This window comes from Molothrus aeneus, chromosome 14 (assembly GCF_037042795.1).
Source record: "Molothrus aeneus isolate 106 chromosome 14, BPBGC_Maene_1.0, whole genome shotgun sequence".
Lineage (NCBI taxonomy): Eukaryota > Metazoa > Chordata > Aves > Passeriformes > Icteridae > Molothrus > Molothrus aeneus.
The window spans coordinates 681,730-700,821 of record NC_089659.1 but is presented as its reverse complement, the minus strand read 5'-3'; the positions used below and the strand labels follow the sequence as shown (position 1 = coordinate 700,821).

At 57.2% G+C, this 19,092-nt stretch overlaps 2 protein-coding genes across 2 annotated transcripts; both read right to left on the bottom strand.

Annotated features, from left to right (window-relative positions):
- Positions 1 to 2,737: 2,737 nt before the first annotated feature.
- On the bottom strand, positions 2,738 to 5,766 carry LOC136562632 (regulator of cell cycle RGCC-like). Its single transcript, XM_066559576.1, has 5 exons — positions 5,689 to 5,766; positions 4,958 to 5,113; positions 4,407 to 4,487; positions 4,046 to 4,108; positions 2,738 to 3,232 (listed from the first exon to the last, which is right to left on the bottom strand). The coding sequence occupies exons 2-5, from the start codon at positions 5,109 to 5,111 to the stop codon at positions 3,225 to 3,227; spliced, it is 306 nt and encodes a 101-aa protein (XP_066415673.1). The 5' UTR covers positions 5,112 to 5,113; positions 5,689 to 5,766; the 3' UTR covers positions 2,738 to 3,224.
- A 1,830-nt stretch (positions 5,767 to 7,596) lies between these two features.
- On the bottom strand, positions 7,597 to 17,316 carry ARHGAP36 (Rho GTPase activating protein 36). The gene is made up of 11 exons (XM_066559777.1): positions 17,248 to 17,316; positions 16,492 to 16,648; positions 14,755 to 14,817; positions 12,723 to 12,979; positions 11,988 to 12,183; positions 11,411 to 11,466; positions 11,103 to 11,253; positions 10,500 to 10,648; positions 9,986 to 10,156; positions 9,444 to 9,541; positions 7,597 to 8,525 (listed from the first exon to the last, which is right to left on the bottom strand). Exons 1-11 carry the CDS (start codon positions 17,314 to 17,316, stop codon positions 8,387 to 8,389), a joined length of 1,506 nt encoding a protein of 501 aa, XP_066415874.1. The 3' UTR covers positions 7,597 to 8,386.
- Positions 17,317 to 19,092: the final 1,776 nt, after the last annotated feature.

Here is a 19,092-nt window from a genome sequence, read left to right as displayed (position 1 = left end):
TGGGGGAGCTGGGTTTGTGGGAGCCGGGCTTGGGGGAGCTGGGCTTGGGGGAGCTGGGTTTGTGAGAGCCGGGCTTGGGGGAGCTGGGCTTGGGGGAGCTGGGTTTGTGAGAGCCGGGCTTGGGGGAGCTGGGCTTGGGGGAGCCGGGTTTGTGGGAGCCGAGCTTGGGGGAGCTGGGCTTGGGGGAGCCAGGCCTGTGGGAGCCGGGCTTGGGGGAGCCGGGTTTGTGGGAGCCGAGCTTGGGGGAGCTGGGCTTGGGGGAGCCGGGTTTGTGGGAGCCGAGCTTGGGGGAGCCGGGCCTGTGGGAGCAGCTGCGGGCCCGTGCAGCCGCCTCACTGGGGTTACCACTTCCCGCTGCTGCTGCTTCTGAGCAAACCCCCGGGGGCCCTTGGGTTCTGCAGCAGGGAGCAGTGACAGCCTCGCTGGTGGCTCTGTGCAGCAGCACAGCCCCACTCCAGCCTGGCCAAGGCTGCCTTGGATGCTTTTCCTGCTGTGGGGAGCAGGACCCTGGGGAGGAACTGCCTGTATTGCAGGACGTGCGTGTTCGCTCTGATTGATTTTGCAGCACCTCCAGGGCAGGTGCAGGGCCACAGAGCCTCCAGCCCAGGAACCCTCTGACCCACACACATTCCTACACACCAGACCCTCCCTCATGGACCCCCCAGCCCCTCAGGCTTGTATCCCCATGAGTGTGGGAGCAAGGTCAGGGTTCCTGCTGGGCTGCACAACAGCCCTTGGACAACTGCTCCTCCATGGGTTGGTGGATGTCACAACCTCCATCTCAGAGCCACTCTGGTGTGTCCCCAAGCTCTTGCTGGGGTTCCCAGGAAAGAAAATCCACCCCTTGTCCCTGCAGAAGAGCTCCTGTGCCCAAAGGGGGTTCTGTACATTGCTTCAGCAAGGTTCAGAAGCCACAGAATCATGGGATCATTTAAGTGGGAAAAGCCTTCCAAGACCATCGAGTCCACCTGTTCCCCCAGCACAGCAAAAGCCACCATTAATTAATCCATGTCCCCAAATGCCACATCCACATGTTTTTTGAATATTTCCAGGGGTGGGGGTTCCACCACTGCCCTGGGCAGCCCAGCACAGAGGTTTAGGATGATCTGCTGTCAGCACAGGCTGGGCAGGACAGGGCTGGCATTAGGGTCTCTGTCACCCCACGCACAGAACTGGCACTGTGGAGTGCCCAGTGTCACCCCCTGGGCCCCCAGCCCCCACCTGAGCAGATGCGGAGGTCTGTGTCACTGGGGCAGGAGAGGCTCCTGTGCTGATGGGACAGTTCAGCCATGGGACAGAGGCAGCTCCCACCTACACATCCCGAACCCAAGGGGCTGGACGAGCCCGCGGTGACACCCCAACCTGCTCCTGGCAACTCCCACAACAAACAAACCCCCAGAGCGTCACCAGCGCTGTGCTGTGGCTGCGGGGGTTATCGACCTCAGCAGATTTGGGGCTGGAAAATATTTATTTCTGTAGCTTGGCAACATTTGTCACTGCTGTGGGGGTGGAAGGGGGCGAATGGGACCTGGGGATAGTGACAGCCCGAGCATTGATGTCATCATTGCTGACCATCAGGACCGTGCTGGCTGGGAGGGGTTAAAGCCCCTTCCTGCACAGGCTGGGGAGGAGCTGGTGCAGCCCGGGGGCAGAACAGGACCAAGGCGGGAACAGACTCCAGAGTCAGAGCAAGACAGCGAGGGCAAAATGCCGACTGCAGTGACTCAGAGGGGAAAAACGCCCTCAGTGACACAGGGGTTGCTGCCATCAGCACAGTGGGACAGTCCTCACACCACCCTGGCTCCAGTGATGGGGGCTGTGTGTCCCCACAGAAGGTCACAGGCTGAGTGTCACAGGCATCTCTGGGTGTCACCACCTTGGCACACACTCACTCCCATCCCCTGGCTGCCCCTTGGGGTCCATTTGGGACAGACATCAGTGGTCACATTACACAACAGCCCAGAGCGTCCCCTTGCTGGCCCTGCCCAGGGGCTGCCACCCTCCTGCTGGAGCAGCACTACCAGGCTGGGATCCGTGTGTGCTCAGAGTCTCCTCAGCAGCACTGAGTGCTGGGGCTGGCAGAGGGGGTGTCTGACATCCTCCTGCTCAGCACCCACGCACCAGGGATGAGGGCACAAACTGAAACTGCCCATTTCCTGCTCAGACAAGCTGCAGCAGAGCCACATGTGACCCTGCTCCACATGAGAAAGGGGGACCAGCCACAGGTTCCTCTTCTGTCATCCTGGTGGCACCTCTCAGGATGGAAAACTCCAGGGGGAAAGACTGGAGGGGAATCTCAGGGGGACCCATCATCCCATCCACGGCCAAACCTCACTCAAAGCTCAGCTTGGCACAGGGCTGCAAACCCACATCCCTGGGCCTTGTTCCTGGGCTGCTGACAGGGGCAAGATCCAGGGGAAGTGGCACCAGAGCCCCTCCCTTTGGAAGCAGGAGCCCCAGAGCAGGGCCCTCCATGCCAGAGGATGACAGGCAGTGTCCATCTCCCTGGGCAGGGGAGGAAGGCACAGACTCTGTGCCCTCTGCCACCCCACACTGTCCGAGTGCCATGGGCAAGCAGGACAAGGGATTCCTGATATTCCTCTTTAGCCAGGCATGTGCTGCTGAACTTGCTTCCCTGAGGTTTCCCCCTTCTCCAATGCCAGTCCCACCAGCTGGCAGCCCCAGGCATCCCTGCTCCCACCCCTGCCAATGGGAAAAAGATGGACACAGACAGGCAGAGGTTTAAAATCCTGATCACAGAACCATATGTACAGCACAAAACATATTTTTTACAGTATTTACAGCAGCAGCTGAGGCAAAGGCACTTGGGGGGCAGAGAGGGGCCCAATTTGGGGTTCCCCATGCAAAGCAAAGGTCAGCAGTGACAGATGCCACCAAGGAACCAGGCTTCCCAGCCTGGAGGGGACACTGAGGTCACACTGATGTCCTGCAAGCTGATCTTCCCCAAAATTAGTCTGGGGGTTTCAGCAGCAGCCCAGCTCCCCCCCAGAGCCCTTGGAGCCACCAGACCCCACGCAGGGCAGGGCCAGGTCCCACCCAGGGCTGTCCTCTGGCAGGGCCTTGTCACCATCGTCCTGCGGCCGGATCTGTCCCCACTGCCCGTCCCTGTCCCCAGAGCCATCCCCACCCCAGCCAGGGGTGCAGAGGCAGCATCAGGGAGACTCAGGGCTGGGGCTGCTCCTCTCCAGACTCCACAGCACAGCTCACATCTCTGCAGGATGACACAGAATATGGTAACAGTCTGCAGGGTTAGAGAAGAAATCTGGGGCAGGGGGTCAGCTCTGGTCCCCTCCCTCCCTCCCAGCATGGCTGGGGCCTGCAAAGAAACACTTCCCACCAGCCACCTCATTTTGCACACCAGGGATGAGAACAGATAGCAGAACTGTGTGCTGTTGTCTGTGTGGGAGGAAATGTTTTTTAACCAGGTTCTCTCTGCCTCCAGCGTGTCACGCTGTGGGAGGAAATGGCCTCTGCCTTGGTTTCCCCAGCACAGCAGCCATTGGGGAGCAGCCAAACTCTCCAGAGCTGCCAGAGATGCCCAGCACAGCATCACCCCCTCTCACAGGGACACTCCCAGGCTCTTACCAGGAGGGAAACATCTGGAGAAGGAGAGCATGATCAACAGGCTCCCTGCCACCACACAGACCCACTCTCCTCCCTCCTGATGGGGTAGGTTAGGGTACACCACAAGGGAAGATCCCTTCTTTCCTCCTGCTCACCTTCCCCCTCAGGTAAAGAGCAGCCTCTGAGCAGCAGCTGGAGGGAGGCTGCAGGCAGAGGAGCACAGGCCCTCTGTGCATCTTCCCAAAGACATCAGCAGCTCTGCAAACTGTGCTGTTGGGCTTCACTGCCAGGACTAACCCAACCTTCATGTCCCCAGTCCCCTCCCCCAGGCACCAGCACTGCACCTCATCTGAGGAAACTGAGGCGCTGGCCAGGCTGTACCGAGTCAGGGGCAGGGGAGGAGCCCCAGCCCAGGTGTCCCATCCCGTGGGAAGTGCCGGGACCAAGGCTGGGCATGTACCTTCCAAGGCTTTATCCAGGTCTGCAATGAACTCCTCCAGCTCCTGCGTGTCTCCAAGCTTTGCTAGTGGGGAAAAACACGGTCAGGTCTCCCCATTCCCCTCTCACTGGGGAGAGGAGAGACCCCAACCTCTTGTTCCTAGCACAGCTGCTCCAGCTGTGTTTGTCCCAGCCAGTCCAGCCTCAACTGGGAAAATCCCAATCCAACTTCTGCCCCTTCCAGGCTCCTGCCAGGACACAAGGGCTCATTCCCACTCTGTAGGGCCCCATTGGCACCCCCCTATCCAGGGCTGGCAGTCATTGCCAAGCCCAGCTGAGCACAGAGAAGCCCTGCAAACCCCTTTGGGTGGGGCCAGGCTCACCTTTAGTGGGATAAGTGTCAGCTGGGCTGTTGAGGTGCTCCTCACTGGAGTTGAGGCTGCTTCCTGGGGACGTGCTGGCACCTGCAGAGACAGAGCATCAGTCCCTGGCCTGGGCACAGGCACCTGATGAACATTTTGCAGGAACACGGCCCGATCATGCCCATGGCACAGGGTGGCACACTCTTGGAGACCCCATCTGCTCCTCCCCTGCTTCTAGGAATGCTTGGAAAAATGGAACTGAGTTTCTTTTTCAGGTCAAAGACCACCAGAGGTTGCCTGGGCACAGTTACAAGGACGGGGTTATTACAGAGAACTAGGTTATCCCCAGCCCCTCAGGGTCCTGCAGCAGCCTGCCTGGCATAAGGAGCCCTGGCAGATGTTGACAGGTCCTGGGCCAGTATCCAGCGGCCATCCCCCCATTGCTCATCCAGCCCACCAGGGCTGAGTCAGGCAGCATCAGCAGGAAGATGTGCTCCATGGAGGAACCACAGAGCTCCCACCCTGGCAGACGCCATCCTCCCCAAGGCTCCTCACCCCCAGCCCAGACTCACTCTCCAGCTCATCGATGCCACTGTCATACACACTCTGTCCCGCTTTCCTCTTCAGCTCCTCCAGGTGCTGCTGGTACTGACTTGCAGGGCCCCGGTCAAAGTCCTCCATGACCTCGTCAAACTCCCTCAGCAGCTCACTGAGCTCCTCAGCCATCGCTGGGGGCAACATGGGGGTGTTGGGGTACCCACCTGGCAGGCAGGGCCAGCAAGAGCCTCTCGGGAGCAGCCCAGGCTGGGGACGGGGCAGAGCCAGGCTCCAGGTCCTGCGGCCAGTGCAGGCAGTGCCAGCACTGCTCCGAGCACACCCAGCTCCTCGGACAGCTCAGCCTTCCCTCCAGCTCATCCCACAGCTGGGCTGCGGGCAGCCCAGTAAGAGCTGGTCCTACGCAGGCTTGACAGAATCCCAGAAGGGTTTCAGCAGGAAGGGAGTACAAAGCCCATCCCATCCCATCCCAGCCCTGCCATGGGCAGGGACACCTTCCACTGTCCCAGGGTGCCCCAAGCCCCGATGTCCAGCCTGGCCTTGGGCACTGCCAGGGATCCAGGGGCGGGCACAGCTGCTCCGGCCAGGCTGGGGCACACGGAGGAGCGCACAATCCCCGGCCGGGGCAGTCCGGGACCCCGGCTCCATCCCGCTCCCGGGGGTGCCCGGAGGCTGCGGGGGGACACAGGAGCGGAGCCCCTCGCGGGTTCCGAGGGGGCGGCATCCCCCGGTTCGGTTCGGCACTCACCGGCTGCTCGGCTCCCTGCGCTCCGGTCCCAGCGGCAGCAGCGCCTCCCGCTCCGCTCCCGCCGCGCTTTTGGCCCCGCACCGGGGGCTGGGCGGGGGCTCCGGGAGGCTCCGCCCCCAAACGGCAGCGCGGGACGGGGGGAGTCCCGGGGTTACCCCCCCAAACACCCCGAACACCCCCGATCAAAAACCCCTGAACAAACACCTCCGAACGCCCCCGCCCGGTCTCGCTCCCTCAACACGGGGGTCGGGCTCAACTCCCGGGGAACAAGGGACAGACGGCCTCAAGCTGTGCCAGGGAGGGTCAGGTTGGATATTAGGGGAAATTCCTTCATGGACGGGGCTGTCCGGCCTGGCACAGCTGCCCGGGGCAATGGTGGAGTGCCCGTCCCTGGAGGGATTTCAAAGCCGCGTGGATGTGGCACTTGGGGACATGGGTCGGGGTGGCCTTGGCAGTGCTGGGGGATGGTTGGACTTGGTGCTCTTGCAGGGCTTTTCCAACCTCAGCGGTTCCACAGTTCTCTCCCACAGGTTTCCCAGAGAGCTGTGAAGCCCAGAGCTCTGTGTCTGGGCCCTGCCATGGATCCTGGTCAGCAGCGTGAGGGAGACACAGGGATTTAAAAAAGAGGAGCTCAGGCTCTGCTTTCCTTGCTGTTGACTCTAAAGCCACCCATGGATCCGAGCAGCCGGTCCCACTCCTGCAGATTCTCCCTGTTGTACCCTCATACAAGCCCTAGGCCTGGCTCTGCCCCACCAGTCTGAGGGACTCAAGGGGCCTTTGGTGGGGCTGGAACTAAAAACCAGCCAGAACCTCCCAACAGCAGCAACTGCCCCCAAAAACAGCAACTTCTGCCTAAACAGCAATGACACCCCCAAACAGTGATCAGCCCCAAAACAGTGACCAGCTCCTGAGAGCCACCACCCCCCAAAGCAGACTCCCCCAAACATTCACCACTGCCCCAAAAGCAACCACCCCCCCTCAAGAAGAGACCCCCAACAGCAGCAGCCCCTCCTGTGCCAGCACTGGGGATCAGGAAGGATCAAGGCAGAACCTTCCTTGTCATTTCTGAGGTGACCCCCAAGGCTTGCAGCGGCAAAGAGCCCCTGAGAACAGAACCTGGAGCAAAAGCCAGCCAGCCCCTCCAGAGCAGGTCCAGAGCAACACCAAGGCTCCATGATGAGATGTGCAGCTGGCTGGGGAGGGGGTTTATTTCATTTCGTGAGGCTGGAATGGAGCAGCTCCGGGCCAGCCCCGGGCGTTCCGGCAGAGTCTCGGTGCAGCCGCACGGGGGCCGGGCCAGGCCGGTGCCGGGCTGCCCTCAAGCGGAGTTTGCAGCAATATCGCATCAACGCTGCCAGGAATAAACACCCTACGGCGACTTGGATGGCTCTGCAGCAGCCAGAGAAAGCTGGTGCTTCCCCCCATTGAGCTCCCCGTGTCCCCCTGCCCCCGTTATGGTGCTGGGAAAGTGAAATCCAGCAGGACTTTTCCTGCAAAGAGCTGCATCCTGTGTCAGCATCCCTGTTCCATCCTAGAATCATAGAATCACAGAATGGCTTGGGTGGGAAGGGACCTTAAAGTCCATCCCTCTCCACCCCCTGCCATGGGCAAGGACACCTTTCACTATCCCAGGCTGCTCCAAGCCACATCCAACCTGGCCTTGGGCACTTCCAGGGATCCAGGGGCAGCCACAGCTGCTCTGGGCACCCTGTGCCAGTGTTTTACCACCCTAGGAAGGAATTTGAAAGGCTGGGGGCTGCTCTTGCAGCAGGTACAATCCCACCCAGAGCAGTGGCTGGATACAATGTTGATTTCACAGCTGACATTCAAGCGTTCCTGGAACCTTCCACAGCCTCATGGTGTCCCAAATTTATCTGCTCCTCCAGACACAACAGCTCTGCTGCTCTCTGGAGCTTATCAGCTCCCAGGGGGTCTCACCAGCTATCTCACAGCACAGGCTCCTCTGGGAAATGCTTCCCCACCCATCCCAACTGTTCTGATCTGCAGGGAAGGGACCTTTGCAAAATAAGAGCCCAGCCCTGAGCAGGGCACCTGAGAAGGTCTGGGTGTCTTCAGACCATGACTGGGTGCAGGCTGTGATGGAATATGGAATACTGTTTACAGAAGTACTGTTTTGTCCCCAGAAGTGCCCTGCTGTGGCTGCCCCATCCCTGGAAAAGTTCAAGGCCAGAAGGCCAGGCTGGATGGGGCTTGGAGCAGCCTGGTGCAGTGGAAGGTGTCCCTGCCTGAACCAGAGCCTCACCACCCTCACAGGGAAGAATTTCTCTGAATATCCCAGGAATATCCCAATTTCTCTCTCTGGCAGTGGGAAGCCATTCCCCTTGTCCTGTCCCTCCAGGCCCTTACAAAAACATTTGGATACATGGATAAAGTCCCTCTGAGCCATCTCCTCTCCAGGCTGAGCAGTCCCAGCTTCCTCAGCCTGTCGTCCCAAGAGTGCCCACAGGTGTAGGGATGACAATCCATTCCTGAGGTGCTGTGAGGAGGAGGTGGCAGGGGAGGGCTGTGCTGAGGATGTGGCAGTGGTTGGTCCCACAGGGAGGTGCCAGCCTGGCAGGTGACCCCCGAGTACAGCTCTGCCCCCAGGGCACAGGCACAGGGGCTGCCCCCAAAGTGAGGCAAGGGCTGGGTTTTGTGGGAAAAGCTGCCTGGTTTTGTCCAGAGAGCCTGGGCAGGGCTAGATGCCAACATGCAGGTTTAGGAAGGAGACGCTGCTGTAGAGCTCCGAGCAGACCGAGCCTCGCTCCAGGCTGCGTGTCCAGCCGGACAGCGCGGACAGAGCCAGCTCCTCCCTGGGATCCTCACGCTCTGGGCTCCTAAGGAAGCAAAAAAGAGAGAGATGCTGTTAGCAAATGCTTCTACTGCCTACTGCACTCCCAAATGGACTCAAGCAGTGATCCCAAAGACTGCCATCTCCAGACAGTCCCAAAAGGAATGTGAACACAAACCAGAAGCTGTAGCATGGATCACAGAATCCCAGGTTTGGGTTGGAAGGAACTTTGAAGAGCATCTAGTCCATGGGCACAGATACCTTCCACTAGATGGGGTTGCTCCAAGCCCCATCCAAATTGGTATGGAAGTGGCCTGTGGTCCAGGAAAACCCTTCCCACAGCACAATTCATGTTTACTGAAGAGTCACCAGGTCTACTGAAGGCTCTTGAGCATCCTCTGCTTCCCAGGATCCCCTGTTTTCAACCATTCCCTACTTCCAACCCCAGGGAGCAAACCCCCTCCTTCATTATGTGCCATGGTGGACCCAGCTCATGGGATGAGAGGTCCTTTCAGCCACCACCTTTAACCTTAGGGAAGGGCACGAGCTCTAGTTCTGAGCCTCAGTGGGAATGTCCCAACTTGTACCCAAAATGTGGATGTATGGACAGAGCTGGTAGCCCCACACAGACACCCGGGGCAGGCAAAGACTGCAGTGAAACATGGACACCAAGGACAGAGGAGGTTTGGAGAAGGCTGGTGGTGGAGCAGGAATCAGCGTGTGACACTGAGAGGCAGGAGCAGGGGAAGGGCTGGGCAGGAGCTGTGTGGACACCAGAGAGAGAGCTCTGGAGAGAGCTGGTACAGGATGAGGAGCAAACAGGGAGAGCAGGGAGCTCTGAGGCATGGGAAGGATGGAGTGTGAAGAGCTTTAGCTGAGGAGCTGTGACCAGGGCGCTGTAGGAAGGAGCAGTCTGGAGGACAGCCACTTGTCCCTGTGCCCTGAGGAGCCCTCGGGCACTTACGGCACGTCAGGGAACTTCCTGCGCAGCAGGTACTCGATGACATCGGGGTCTGTCTGGAACAGCCTCCTCAGCACGTCACACTGCATCTCTGGGGACACCTGGGGAGACACGGCCACACCACTCGTGGGGCCGCTCTCGGCAGGAAGCTGAGCAGAGGCAGCCAAGGAAGGACCCCAGGACGTGGTCACAGACCCAGCACATTGGTGTCACACCAAACACACCTCCCAGGGGCTGCAGGATCTCAGCTCCTGCTTTCCCTCCACTATCCCCAGTCCTCTGACTCCCTGCAGGCCACAAAAATTGCTATAAGGCTTTTTGGGGACCTGAAATGTCCCATTCAAATAGACCTGAGGGGATTCTTACTGCTGCCTGCGAGTGCCCTGTGGGATGGTGGAGAGAGGATGGAGCCAGAGCCTTCCCAGAGGATGGGCACAGACCAAGGGGTGCATCTCTGACAGGGACAAAATCCTTCCCCTGCTGCTCTTGGAAGAGTTGAGAGGGAAGGAGGGGCTGGAGGGGCTGCCCTGAGGAGCCCCACGTACCATGAACAGGGAGTGATGGTGCTCAATCAGCCTCTGGAGCACCAGGATTATGGCAGCACTGTCCTCAAAGTTCAGGGCACCAGCATCTTTCTCTCCAGGCTTCTCCTTCTGCAGGATGTTGGGACCAAAGACTGTAGCCAGGTTTGACACTGTCATTTTATTCCCAGGGATCTACAAGGAAGAACCAAAGAAACCTGTGGACTGTGGATGTAGTGGCATGGGATGTCCCAGGATGTCCTCACCCACCCCAGGGCAGGAACACAAGGGCGAGGTGAGGGTGAGATGTTGGTCTGGGTCCAGTTTGGTCCTCTCTGAGCTGGTGGCAGGGCCAGCACAAAGGGCTTGAGGTTCTGGAGCACACACTCATCCCATCCCCACTTTTTCCAACCACAATGATCCCAGGATTCCATGAAGGATTTGTTTTCTCCCCCAAGCTTGCAGCAGCCCCACTCAGTTGCAGCCACAGCAGCCCGAGCACCTTTCCAGGGCAGCCCCTCGGGAGCAGCAGCCTCACCTGACGGCCCTCGGGGTCCCAGGAGCTCTCGGCGTGCCGGGCCACCTCGGCCAGGAAGCGCAGGAGGCGCAGCAGGGTGTCACTGTGGCACGGGGGCAGCAGGAACAGCAGCAGCTGCAGCGTGTCCAGCTGGGCCTGCCCCTCCAGCGCTGGGGAGAGCAGTGTTAGTGAGGGTCCCAGCCCACCAGGCACTTCCAGCCCTCCTCCACATGCTTGGGAATGAGCTCTGGTGGGAGCCAGGCTGCTGTCCCACCCTTCCTCCCATGGGATGGAGAACCCAGCAAGAGCTGTGGTGTTGTTGGATATTGCACAGCCACGCAGCCAAAGAATGTCACGGACCAGAGGGATGTTTAGAGTCCAATTCAAAAGAAATCAAACAAAAGCCCCACCAAATCCACCGATTACAGTAACTGCATGTGGCAGTGCCAGGGAGCACAACACCCATCCCAGAAGCTTTGGAAAAGAAGGGTGGTGAGGAAGGATCCATTCCTGGCAGTGTCCAAAGTCAGGCTGGACAGGACTTGGAGCAACCTGACCAAGTGAGAGGTGCCCCCAACACAAATCCTCCTGCGGCTGTGCAGGCTCTGCCCCACAGGTACTCACTGGCTGTGCTGAGGAAGGCTCCATAGAGCTCTCTGGGAATCAGGGAATCAGGCATATCCCGGAGAAACTCTTTGAGCAGGGCAGCCACATCATGAACACTTTGATGCTCATCCAAGAAAACATCCAGCCCTCGGTCAAACTCCTCCCTCAGCTTGGAGATGGAAGAAATGGGAAGGATGAAAATCACAGTCAGTTCTAGTCTGTTTCAGACCTCTCCACACCAATGTCAGCTCTATCCATCCCCATCCACACGAGCCTCTATCCCCGACAAGGCACAGCCAGAGGATGCAGTGAATGCCTCCCTTTACCTGCTGGACTCTTTTCTTGGAGCTTCCAACACGGAAGATGCCAACAGTTTGGAGCCCTGGGGGACAGAGAGGTTAGTGCTGTGCATTCCCACTGCTCCCTGCCACCCTGGCTGCTCCTGGGAGCACCTCAGCACCGTGGTAGGGCTTCTCTTACATGGCTTTCCCTTCTCCAGGCAGTGAGGAAAAGGAAAGGCTGTGGAGCCATGAGATTTCCTTGGGTTGGCTGTGGGAAGGGAGGAGATCCCGTCCCTACAGTCACTGTAAGCAAGGGCTAGATGTGCAGCAGAGGTTGAGGCACCAGGAGATGGTCACTGACACACACAGTGACATTCCCTCCTCTGTAACATTCCCCTCTGGTGCTGCATCCAACCCAGAGGACTCTCCACAGGAGGCTTTTTGGAAGATGCCCTGCCCCAGGACTCACAGAAGCATTCAGGTTGGGAATGACCTCCAAGACCATCGAGTCCAACCTTCAGGTGAATCCCATGGTGCCCATTAAACCTGGCCTTCCTCCCACCTTGGGGTGGTCAGGCCAGGATGTCCTGGTGGCCACACACAGGGTTTTTCCAGCCCTTACCGTGTGTCTCAAGGTGAGTGCAGCACCTGTCCACAATCCGTGGCACCTGCCAGGTGATGGGGTTCAGGCTCAGCTGCTTCTTCTTGCCACGGCTCCTGCGAGGGTCCAGCTCATGGGGGTGTGAGAGCTGCAGGGCCTCCAGCAGCTCAGAGGCATTGTCACTCAGGTCCGTGATGGAATCCACAGACATGGCCCCCTGTGATGGAGCAGAGGGCATTTGGAGGTGGCAGGAATGACCTCACAGATCTGTCACTGCCGTGACCTCACGGGTTTCTGGGAAAGGGCAGCATCCAGTGCCACCCCTGCCATGGGCAGGGACACCTTCCACTGTCCCAGGCTGCTCCAAGCCCCAGTGTCCACCCTGATCTTGGACACTGCCAGGGATCCAGGGGCACCCACAGCTTCTCTGGGTACCCTGTGCCAGGGCCTCCCCATCCTTATGGGGAAGAATTCCTTCCCAATATCCCATCCATCCCTGCCCTCTGGACCCTTAAATGTCCCCCTGGTAACCTCATCTCCATAAGAGCTTTGCTAGTGAGGGTCCTCCCACTCCTCACAGTCCATCTCTGAGGGCGCTGGGGACATCACCATTTCCCTGAGGACAGACTGGGACCGGCCCAGCCTGGGACACAACCCACTCAGTCAGTAAGAAAAAATCCTGGAAAATCCCATTTATTGCCAAATTCAGATGCCCCCATCCCACAGCACCACCACAGCCCATTTTGGGGACCATACCCTCCGCTGGCTCCAGGAGCTCTTGTCCACAAGCACTGGGGAAAGAGGCTCCTCTGGGCAGCCCCCGTCGGGTGCCCGGATGCAGCTGGTGCCCATTCCCAGCCTCCTGTGCCTCTGGGCCCGGAACCTCGTCACCGTGGCCTCCACCTCCAGGCAGAGCCGCCGGCTCCTGCCCACGGCCTCCTGCAGCTGCCGGCAGGCGCGGTCATTGGCGATGACCTGGGCGAGCGGCACCCCGAAGGTGTGGGGAGAGCAGTCTGGGGGAACACGGCAGGGAGGGAATTGCAGTGAGGGAGCTGCAGGGATGAACCCCCGTGTCCTGCCCCCAGGAGCGCCTGGAGCGCGCGGTGCTGTCCCAGGGAGCCAGGCAATCCCCAAGGGAGCTGCTCCTCCTGGAGAGTCTGAAAGGTGTGGTGGGACCCTGGGTGCCAAAGAGCCAAGGGGGGGGGGGGGCACCCCATGGGAAATGGGGGGCTGGGGGGACAGGGAGGAGACACAGGGGCCTGCTCTGTGGGCTTGTTGGAGCCCGTCCCAGTTTTTCCAGGAGTTTCCTTCCTTTGACTGGCTACAGCCCCATGAAGATGCCATGGCATCTATGAAGCAACAACTTCATAAATCACCAAAAGATCCTTTCCAAATTCTAACTGTGAGAAATGGACTTGTAGAGAGTTCTCAGGGCCTAACAGAAGGCCCACACAGTGTACATCCGTATGCAGACTTTGAGACAAGAAATGCTAACTTAGAAATACCATAGAATAAGACAGATATTGTTGAGAGAAAAATGGAGCTAGAAAAAAATGTCAAAAGATGACCTTACAAATAAGACTAGATACTTTAGAGAAATAAAACTATGAAAAATGCATTATATCAGGACCCACGAGGGGTAGTTTTAGATGATTGGCTTTAAGACATCTACAGCATGGCGTGGCAAAAAGCTGATAGGCCAAGAAAGACTCATAGTGTATTGTAATTAGGAAATAGTTGGTTTCTGATTGTGATGGCATGAATTATAACATCTGTGCTGTCTCACCCTTCTCATGAGACTGAAAATGGAAAAAAATATTTTAAAATGCCTCTCAGCTGCCCCATCTCGAGATCAAGAAGAGAGTATTGTCCAACAAACTGGTGGCCTGTGTGGGGAGCAGATAACTAAACTGTCTGACCTGCCAGAAAGCCCCGAGGTCATTTTTGTGAAGTGTTGCTGAGACAAGCATGAATCCTGGGATCATAACTCTTGCAAGAAGAGAGAAGTTGGATTTCTGCCCTCGTCGCTGGCTCGATCAGGACAGAGATCCAACAAGGACTTGCCTGTTGCTCAACATCAGGTAAGACTCAGGGAACATGTTAGGACACAAGATGTCCAATTTGCCTGGAGATATTTATTAAACCTTAAAGATCTGGTCAAATCTAATTCCTGTAACGTTTCAAAATCTGAGTTAAAGGACTTACTATTATGCATTCAGAAGCGGTTTCCAGCTGCGGATGAAGCTTCTATGTTATCACTCCCTCTCTGGGAACTTTTGGGATTGAAACTATACAATGCTTTTACTACAGACAGAGATCAAACAGCTACTAGGTTGCTACCAGCATGTTGTACAATGATTGATATGTTTAAGCATTGTACTAAGTAAAATACGAGGCATTAATTTCAGTAGTTTCCTTGAATGGGTTTTGTACTGGTGTGGGGAAGCTCATTCCCACCTGGCTCTGCTCTAGGATTCTGTGTACCCCAGGGTTGTCACTGAGGTCCTTCAGAGGATGCTAAGATAGAACTGGAGGTAACAAGAGTGGGGCAAAATGGGCAGATAGACGCATTTATAGGTGTTCACCTTGAAAATGCATTTCACATTGCACACATTCCACACACCTTTCCGTCCTTCCAGGCTCCATCAAGCTCGTGCCATTCCAAGAACAGCAGAACAACTGTGATGAAGCATCCTACTGGATTCAGGCACCTCCCACCCCACCAAAAATCACCCATTCCCCCTGAGAGCAGGGATTCTAAAGCCCAGGTAAAAGTGAGGCTGCTCACCTTTTCTCTCCTTCGAGAAGCTCTCCAGCTTCTGCCGGATGGATTTAATGCCTTTGGAGCCATCTAGGAGGAGAAGAAAAGGGGAAGGTTCAGCACCAGCATCTTGGGGCTCAGCATAGGCTCCCTGTCCCTCTGCAGCCTCCAGCCAGGGGACACTGCAGCCATGACCCTGAGAAGATCCGGGAGTGTCCTGGGACACACAGTGGGCAGCAGCTGCCCAGGGACCAGCCCTGGAGATGGACATCACTGCTTGGAGAACATTCCCAGAGATGGGCACCATCCTCTGTGGGTGAAGGGATGGAGGGACCCCATGGCTCTAGACGAGCAGTGACACCCAGAAAGGCTTTTGGGAACGTTTTACAGAGCACAGACATAAAAAGTTGTACAAAACACCACTACAAATCCCATCCTGCTCTGTAGGAATCCCACCTCACACATCCAGCAGCAGTGAACTAAGAATTCACTCACTGCCCACCCTAAATCCTTCCAGGACACATCACCCTATTCTGGCTCATACTCTTCATTCCTGAAGAATTCTCTTCCTAGGAACAGCTTATATCTACTTGTTTGGGTTATTTTGTAGGACTTAGAGGAAAGCTCTGACAGCTGGAATGAGGAACATGAGTAGAAGCCAGCATAAATTATCCAGCAGCACACTGACCAACCAGGAAGGAAATACTGGGGTCTGGGGCTTTTTTTGGCACTGCACTGGTCCCTAGAGGAGCTGCTGCTGCAGGGTGTCACTGCAAGAGGGATTACAACAGTCCAAAATAAAACAAAATAGAAAAGGAATCAGGATGTTTGTGGTCAAAGTCCTCCAGGGCTGCAGCCCTGGAGCAACTGGGAGTTCTGGGAAGGAGAGGGGAGCTGTGCTGGATGCTGGATCTTCATGATGCCATTTCATGGCATGAAATCTTTGGGATATTAAGGTGGGAAGCCAGACTTGGGTGCCACCTCAAGCAGTTGGTGCTCAGTGTGAGGGAAATGCCCCATCCCTGGGAGAGGATCCCAGAGACCTGGAGCCTCCATCCTGCCCTGGAGTGCCAGGACTGAAAGGAGGGCTGGAGACCCCCAGGCTCCCTCTGCACCCCCAGCCCCAGACCTGGTGAGCTGGTAGCATCCCCTGCCCTGCTGGGATGCCAAAATATGGCCCAGGGCACAGGAGGCACATCAAGTGGATAAGAAGTGGATTTGGGAAGGAGTCTGGGAACCACAGCTCTCTGGATTTGCTGGTGGGGGACACAGTCAACCCCGGGAACCCTGACAGGGCCTCTGTGCTCAGTTCCTGTGGAGCTCCTAAATTTATTCACCCTTTTATGTGCCAGTGAATTATCCACTCTCCCATAAGCCCCTTTCCAGCATCAGGACTTAGTGCTGGCCATGGATCCAAACAGCAAATCCCATCCCACCCCAAGGGCACTCAGACAATCCCAGTGGAGACCTCGCCAAGTTGTCACATCTGGTTTGAGTTTGGGGGTTGGAGGGTCACATTCTCACACTGCTGCGGACACATAAACCCCTCCACAGGCTGATCAGGCCTTCAGGGCTCAGAATAAAGCAGGAATGAGAAATAGAATGGACCAAAATATGTCACAAATGTCTCTCCATAACCATCATCCTGGGTTGTGGTGCGGGGGTGAGCAGCATGAATGGCTCAGCCTCAGCCCCCCTTGGCAGGAGCCTCCTGTCCTGTCCTCTCCCATCCTGTCCCTCCTCTCCCCTCCTCTCCCCCTGTACCTCTGTCCAGACTGAGATGCCCCACAGGCAGCCTCTCCTGCAGCTGGAACAGCGCCAGCTCCTGCAGACTGGCCCTCTCCAGCTCGGACAGGCTCTGCAGGGCCACGGGCTGCATCCCAGGGCTGGGGCCTGGCACAGGGGGCGAGCCAAAGGTCCTCTGGAAAACACACCTGTGTGAAAGGAACACATGGCAGCAACACCTGCTTTAGGAGAGAAACTGCTGGGAGCACCCCAGGGAGTCTTTGCAGGAGACATTTGTCCCTCTGCCACCTCTCCAAAGAGCCAGTGGGGTTGCAGAGCCCCAGCCACATCATCTCACTTCAACCTTCCAAGCAAAGGCCTTGGAGGCATCAGGAGAAGATATTTAGATTTGATATTGGGAAGGAATTATTCCCTGTGAGGGAGGACCTGGCACAGGGTGCCCAGAAGAGCTGTGGTTGCTCTGTCCTTGGAAGTGTCCATGGCCAGGTTGGACAGGGCTTGGAGCAGCCTGCACTGGTGGAAAAGGTCTCTGCATGGAAGGAGATAAGCTTTAAGATCTCTCCCAAATTCTATCATTTATCTCTTTTAAATCACAAACAACTGCACATGACCAGAGGTGCCGAAGCCCTTTACCTCAGGCACAGGCTGGACCACAGACCATGGACACACCCTGGGCACCCCATCTCCTCTCCCAGAGCTTTGGGGAGCCCTCCCTGTTGTGTGCAGGCTCTGGGAGAGCCCACACAGGGACCTGGCTCCTCACCCCACACTGACCTGGCTGCCTCCAGCGGTGCCACCTCCTCCTGGTGCCACCTGTGCCACCACCCCAGCACCACCCAGCATGGTCCAAAGAGCAACAGCAGCCCCAGAGAGAAGAGAGGACTCAGGTCAGAGTACAGGCTCTGAAAAGAACCTCCCCAAAGAGGCCTAAGGCAAGAATGAAAAATAAATGCCTGGAAGTCTCAAGGGATGAAGTGAGACCCCCAGGAACGGGACAGGGCTCATGCGTCAGTCTCTGCCCCCCCTCTAGCCCCTGAGACTGGTTCCTTCTGGCCAGGTTTGAAATCTCAGTTTCTAAAGGTTAGAAATTAGAAATTCAGAAATTAGAATTTAGAAAATTACATAAATTAAAGAAGAAAACAAATATAAAGGAGTTGTTCAGAGTTCCCTGTAAGTGGACACTGAAAAGGGAATTCACCTACATCATAGAATCCCACACTGGTTTGGATTGGAAGAGACCTCAAAAACCATCTCATTCCACCCCTGCCATGGCAGGGACACCTTCCACTGTCCCAGGCCGCTCCAAGCCCCATCCAACCTGGCCTTGGGCACTTCCAGGGATCCAGGGGCAGCCACAGCTGCTCCGGGCACCCTGTGCCAGGGCCTGCCCACCCTAGGATGGAATTCCTTCCCAATATCCCATCTATCCCTGCCCTCTATCAAATTAAAGAGGCACAATGCAGGGATTTTTATAACTTCCATGCTGCTCCCATGGGATGGCATAGGGCAGGAAACTCCTTGGCTGTTACAGATGAGAGCATCTCCATATGCCAGGGACAGCTCCATGCCTCTGCTGCATCCGGAGGTCCCAGCAGGGCAGGAGCAGCTCTGCTGTGCATGGATGGACGGATGGATGGATGGACATACCCCCAGAGAGACACACTATAGGGAGTTACCTTTGTGCAGGTGAAGCCCCACACTCCAGCAGAGCTCACGGCCACATCCCCAGCCTGAGCAGAGTCCTGGGGGATGCAGCTGCCATGGGGTGAGGAAGAGGAGGAATCCCAGTCAGAGAGGGAGCAGCAGAGGGAAGGCAGGAAGGAGAAGGCAGGAAGGAGAAGGCTGGACAAGCTGCTGCTTATCTGCCCAACCACAGGCGCCACTTGCGGAGCCCTGTGACGTGCCACCACCACTGGTACTGCCAAAACTCATCCTCCAGCAGTTAACCCCAAACACCTGTCCTGCTTGCCAGCCCAGGTGTGGATTTATGTCCCTGGGAAGAGCTGAGATGGGGACCAGCACCTCCAAGCCAGAGGCACAAGAGCAGCGTGGGTGTCCCTGCAGGGGACAGGGATCAGTGATCCCTGTGAATCCCATGGGACAGGAGAGCTCACTCATCCTGGACAGGCACCAGGCTCCCCATAAGAAATGCTGGCCCACAGTGGGGGCAAAGGCAGAGCCCCACAAAAACCCTCCTTTGGAGGGGATGCCAGAGCAGGAATCTCACTAACTCAAAAACAGGACTGGTGCTTATTTCAGGAAATCTCATGGGGAAAGCTCAGTGCAGCTGCCCCCTCCATTCCCAAGGAGCAGCGGCTGCTCCCCCAGTCTCAGCTGCAGTTTCTCTCTTCCCAGCTGGAACAAAGGGCCCACGTTTACCTTGTCTGTGTCCTCTTGCAGCAGCACCAGCAGCTCCTGGATGTCCCAGCTCCTCCTTTGGGACAATGGCTTTCACAGCAGCATCTCCTCAAAGGCTCCAGGGGCCCTTCCAGCCCACAGACGGGAGGAGAAGTGGGGAAGTGATGGAAAGGAGCTGCCACAGCCAAGGGGAGGAGAGAGGGGATGAGAATGTGAATTTTCTGCCAAAGAAATGAGAGCCAGAAACAACGTGTGGAGAGA

Coding starts and splice junctions, on each gene's coding strand:
- LOC136562632 (XM_066559576.1), bottom strand. CDS start 5,111: ATGGCTGAGGAGCTCAGTGAGCTGCTGAGGGAGTTTGACGAGGTCATG. Junction 4,488..4,957: donor TGGCATCGATGAGCTGGAGA/GTGAGTCTGGGC, acceptor CTGTCTCTGCAG/GTGCCAGCACGTCCCCAGGA. Junction 4,109..4,406: donor TGACACTTATCCCACTAAAG/GTGAGCCTGGCC, acceptor TTTCCCCACTAG/CAAAGCTTGGAGACACGCAG.
- ARHGAP36 (XM_066559777.1), bottom strand. CDS start 17,316: ATGCTGGGTGGTGCTGGGGTGGTGGCACAGGTGGCACCAGGAGGAGGT. Junction 11,467..11,987: donor CACTCACCTTGAGACACACG/GTAAGGGCTGGA, acceptor TCTGTCCCCCAG/GGCTCCAAACTGTTGGCATC. Junction 8,526..9,443: donor AGGAAGTTCCCTGACGTGCC/GTAAGTGCCCGA, acceptor TTGCTTCCTTAG/GAGCCCAGAGCGTGAGGATC.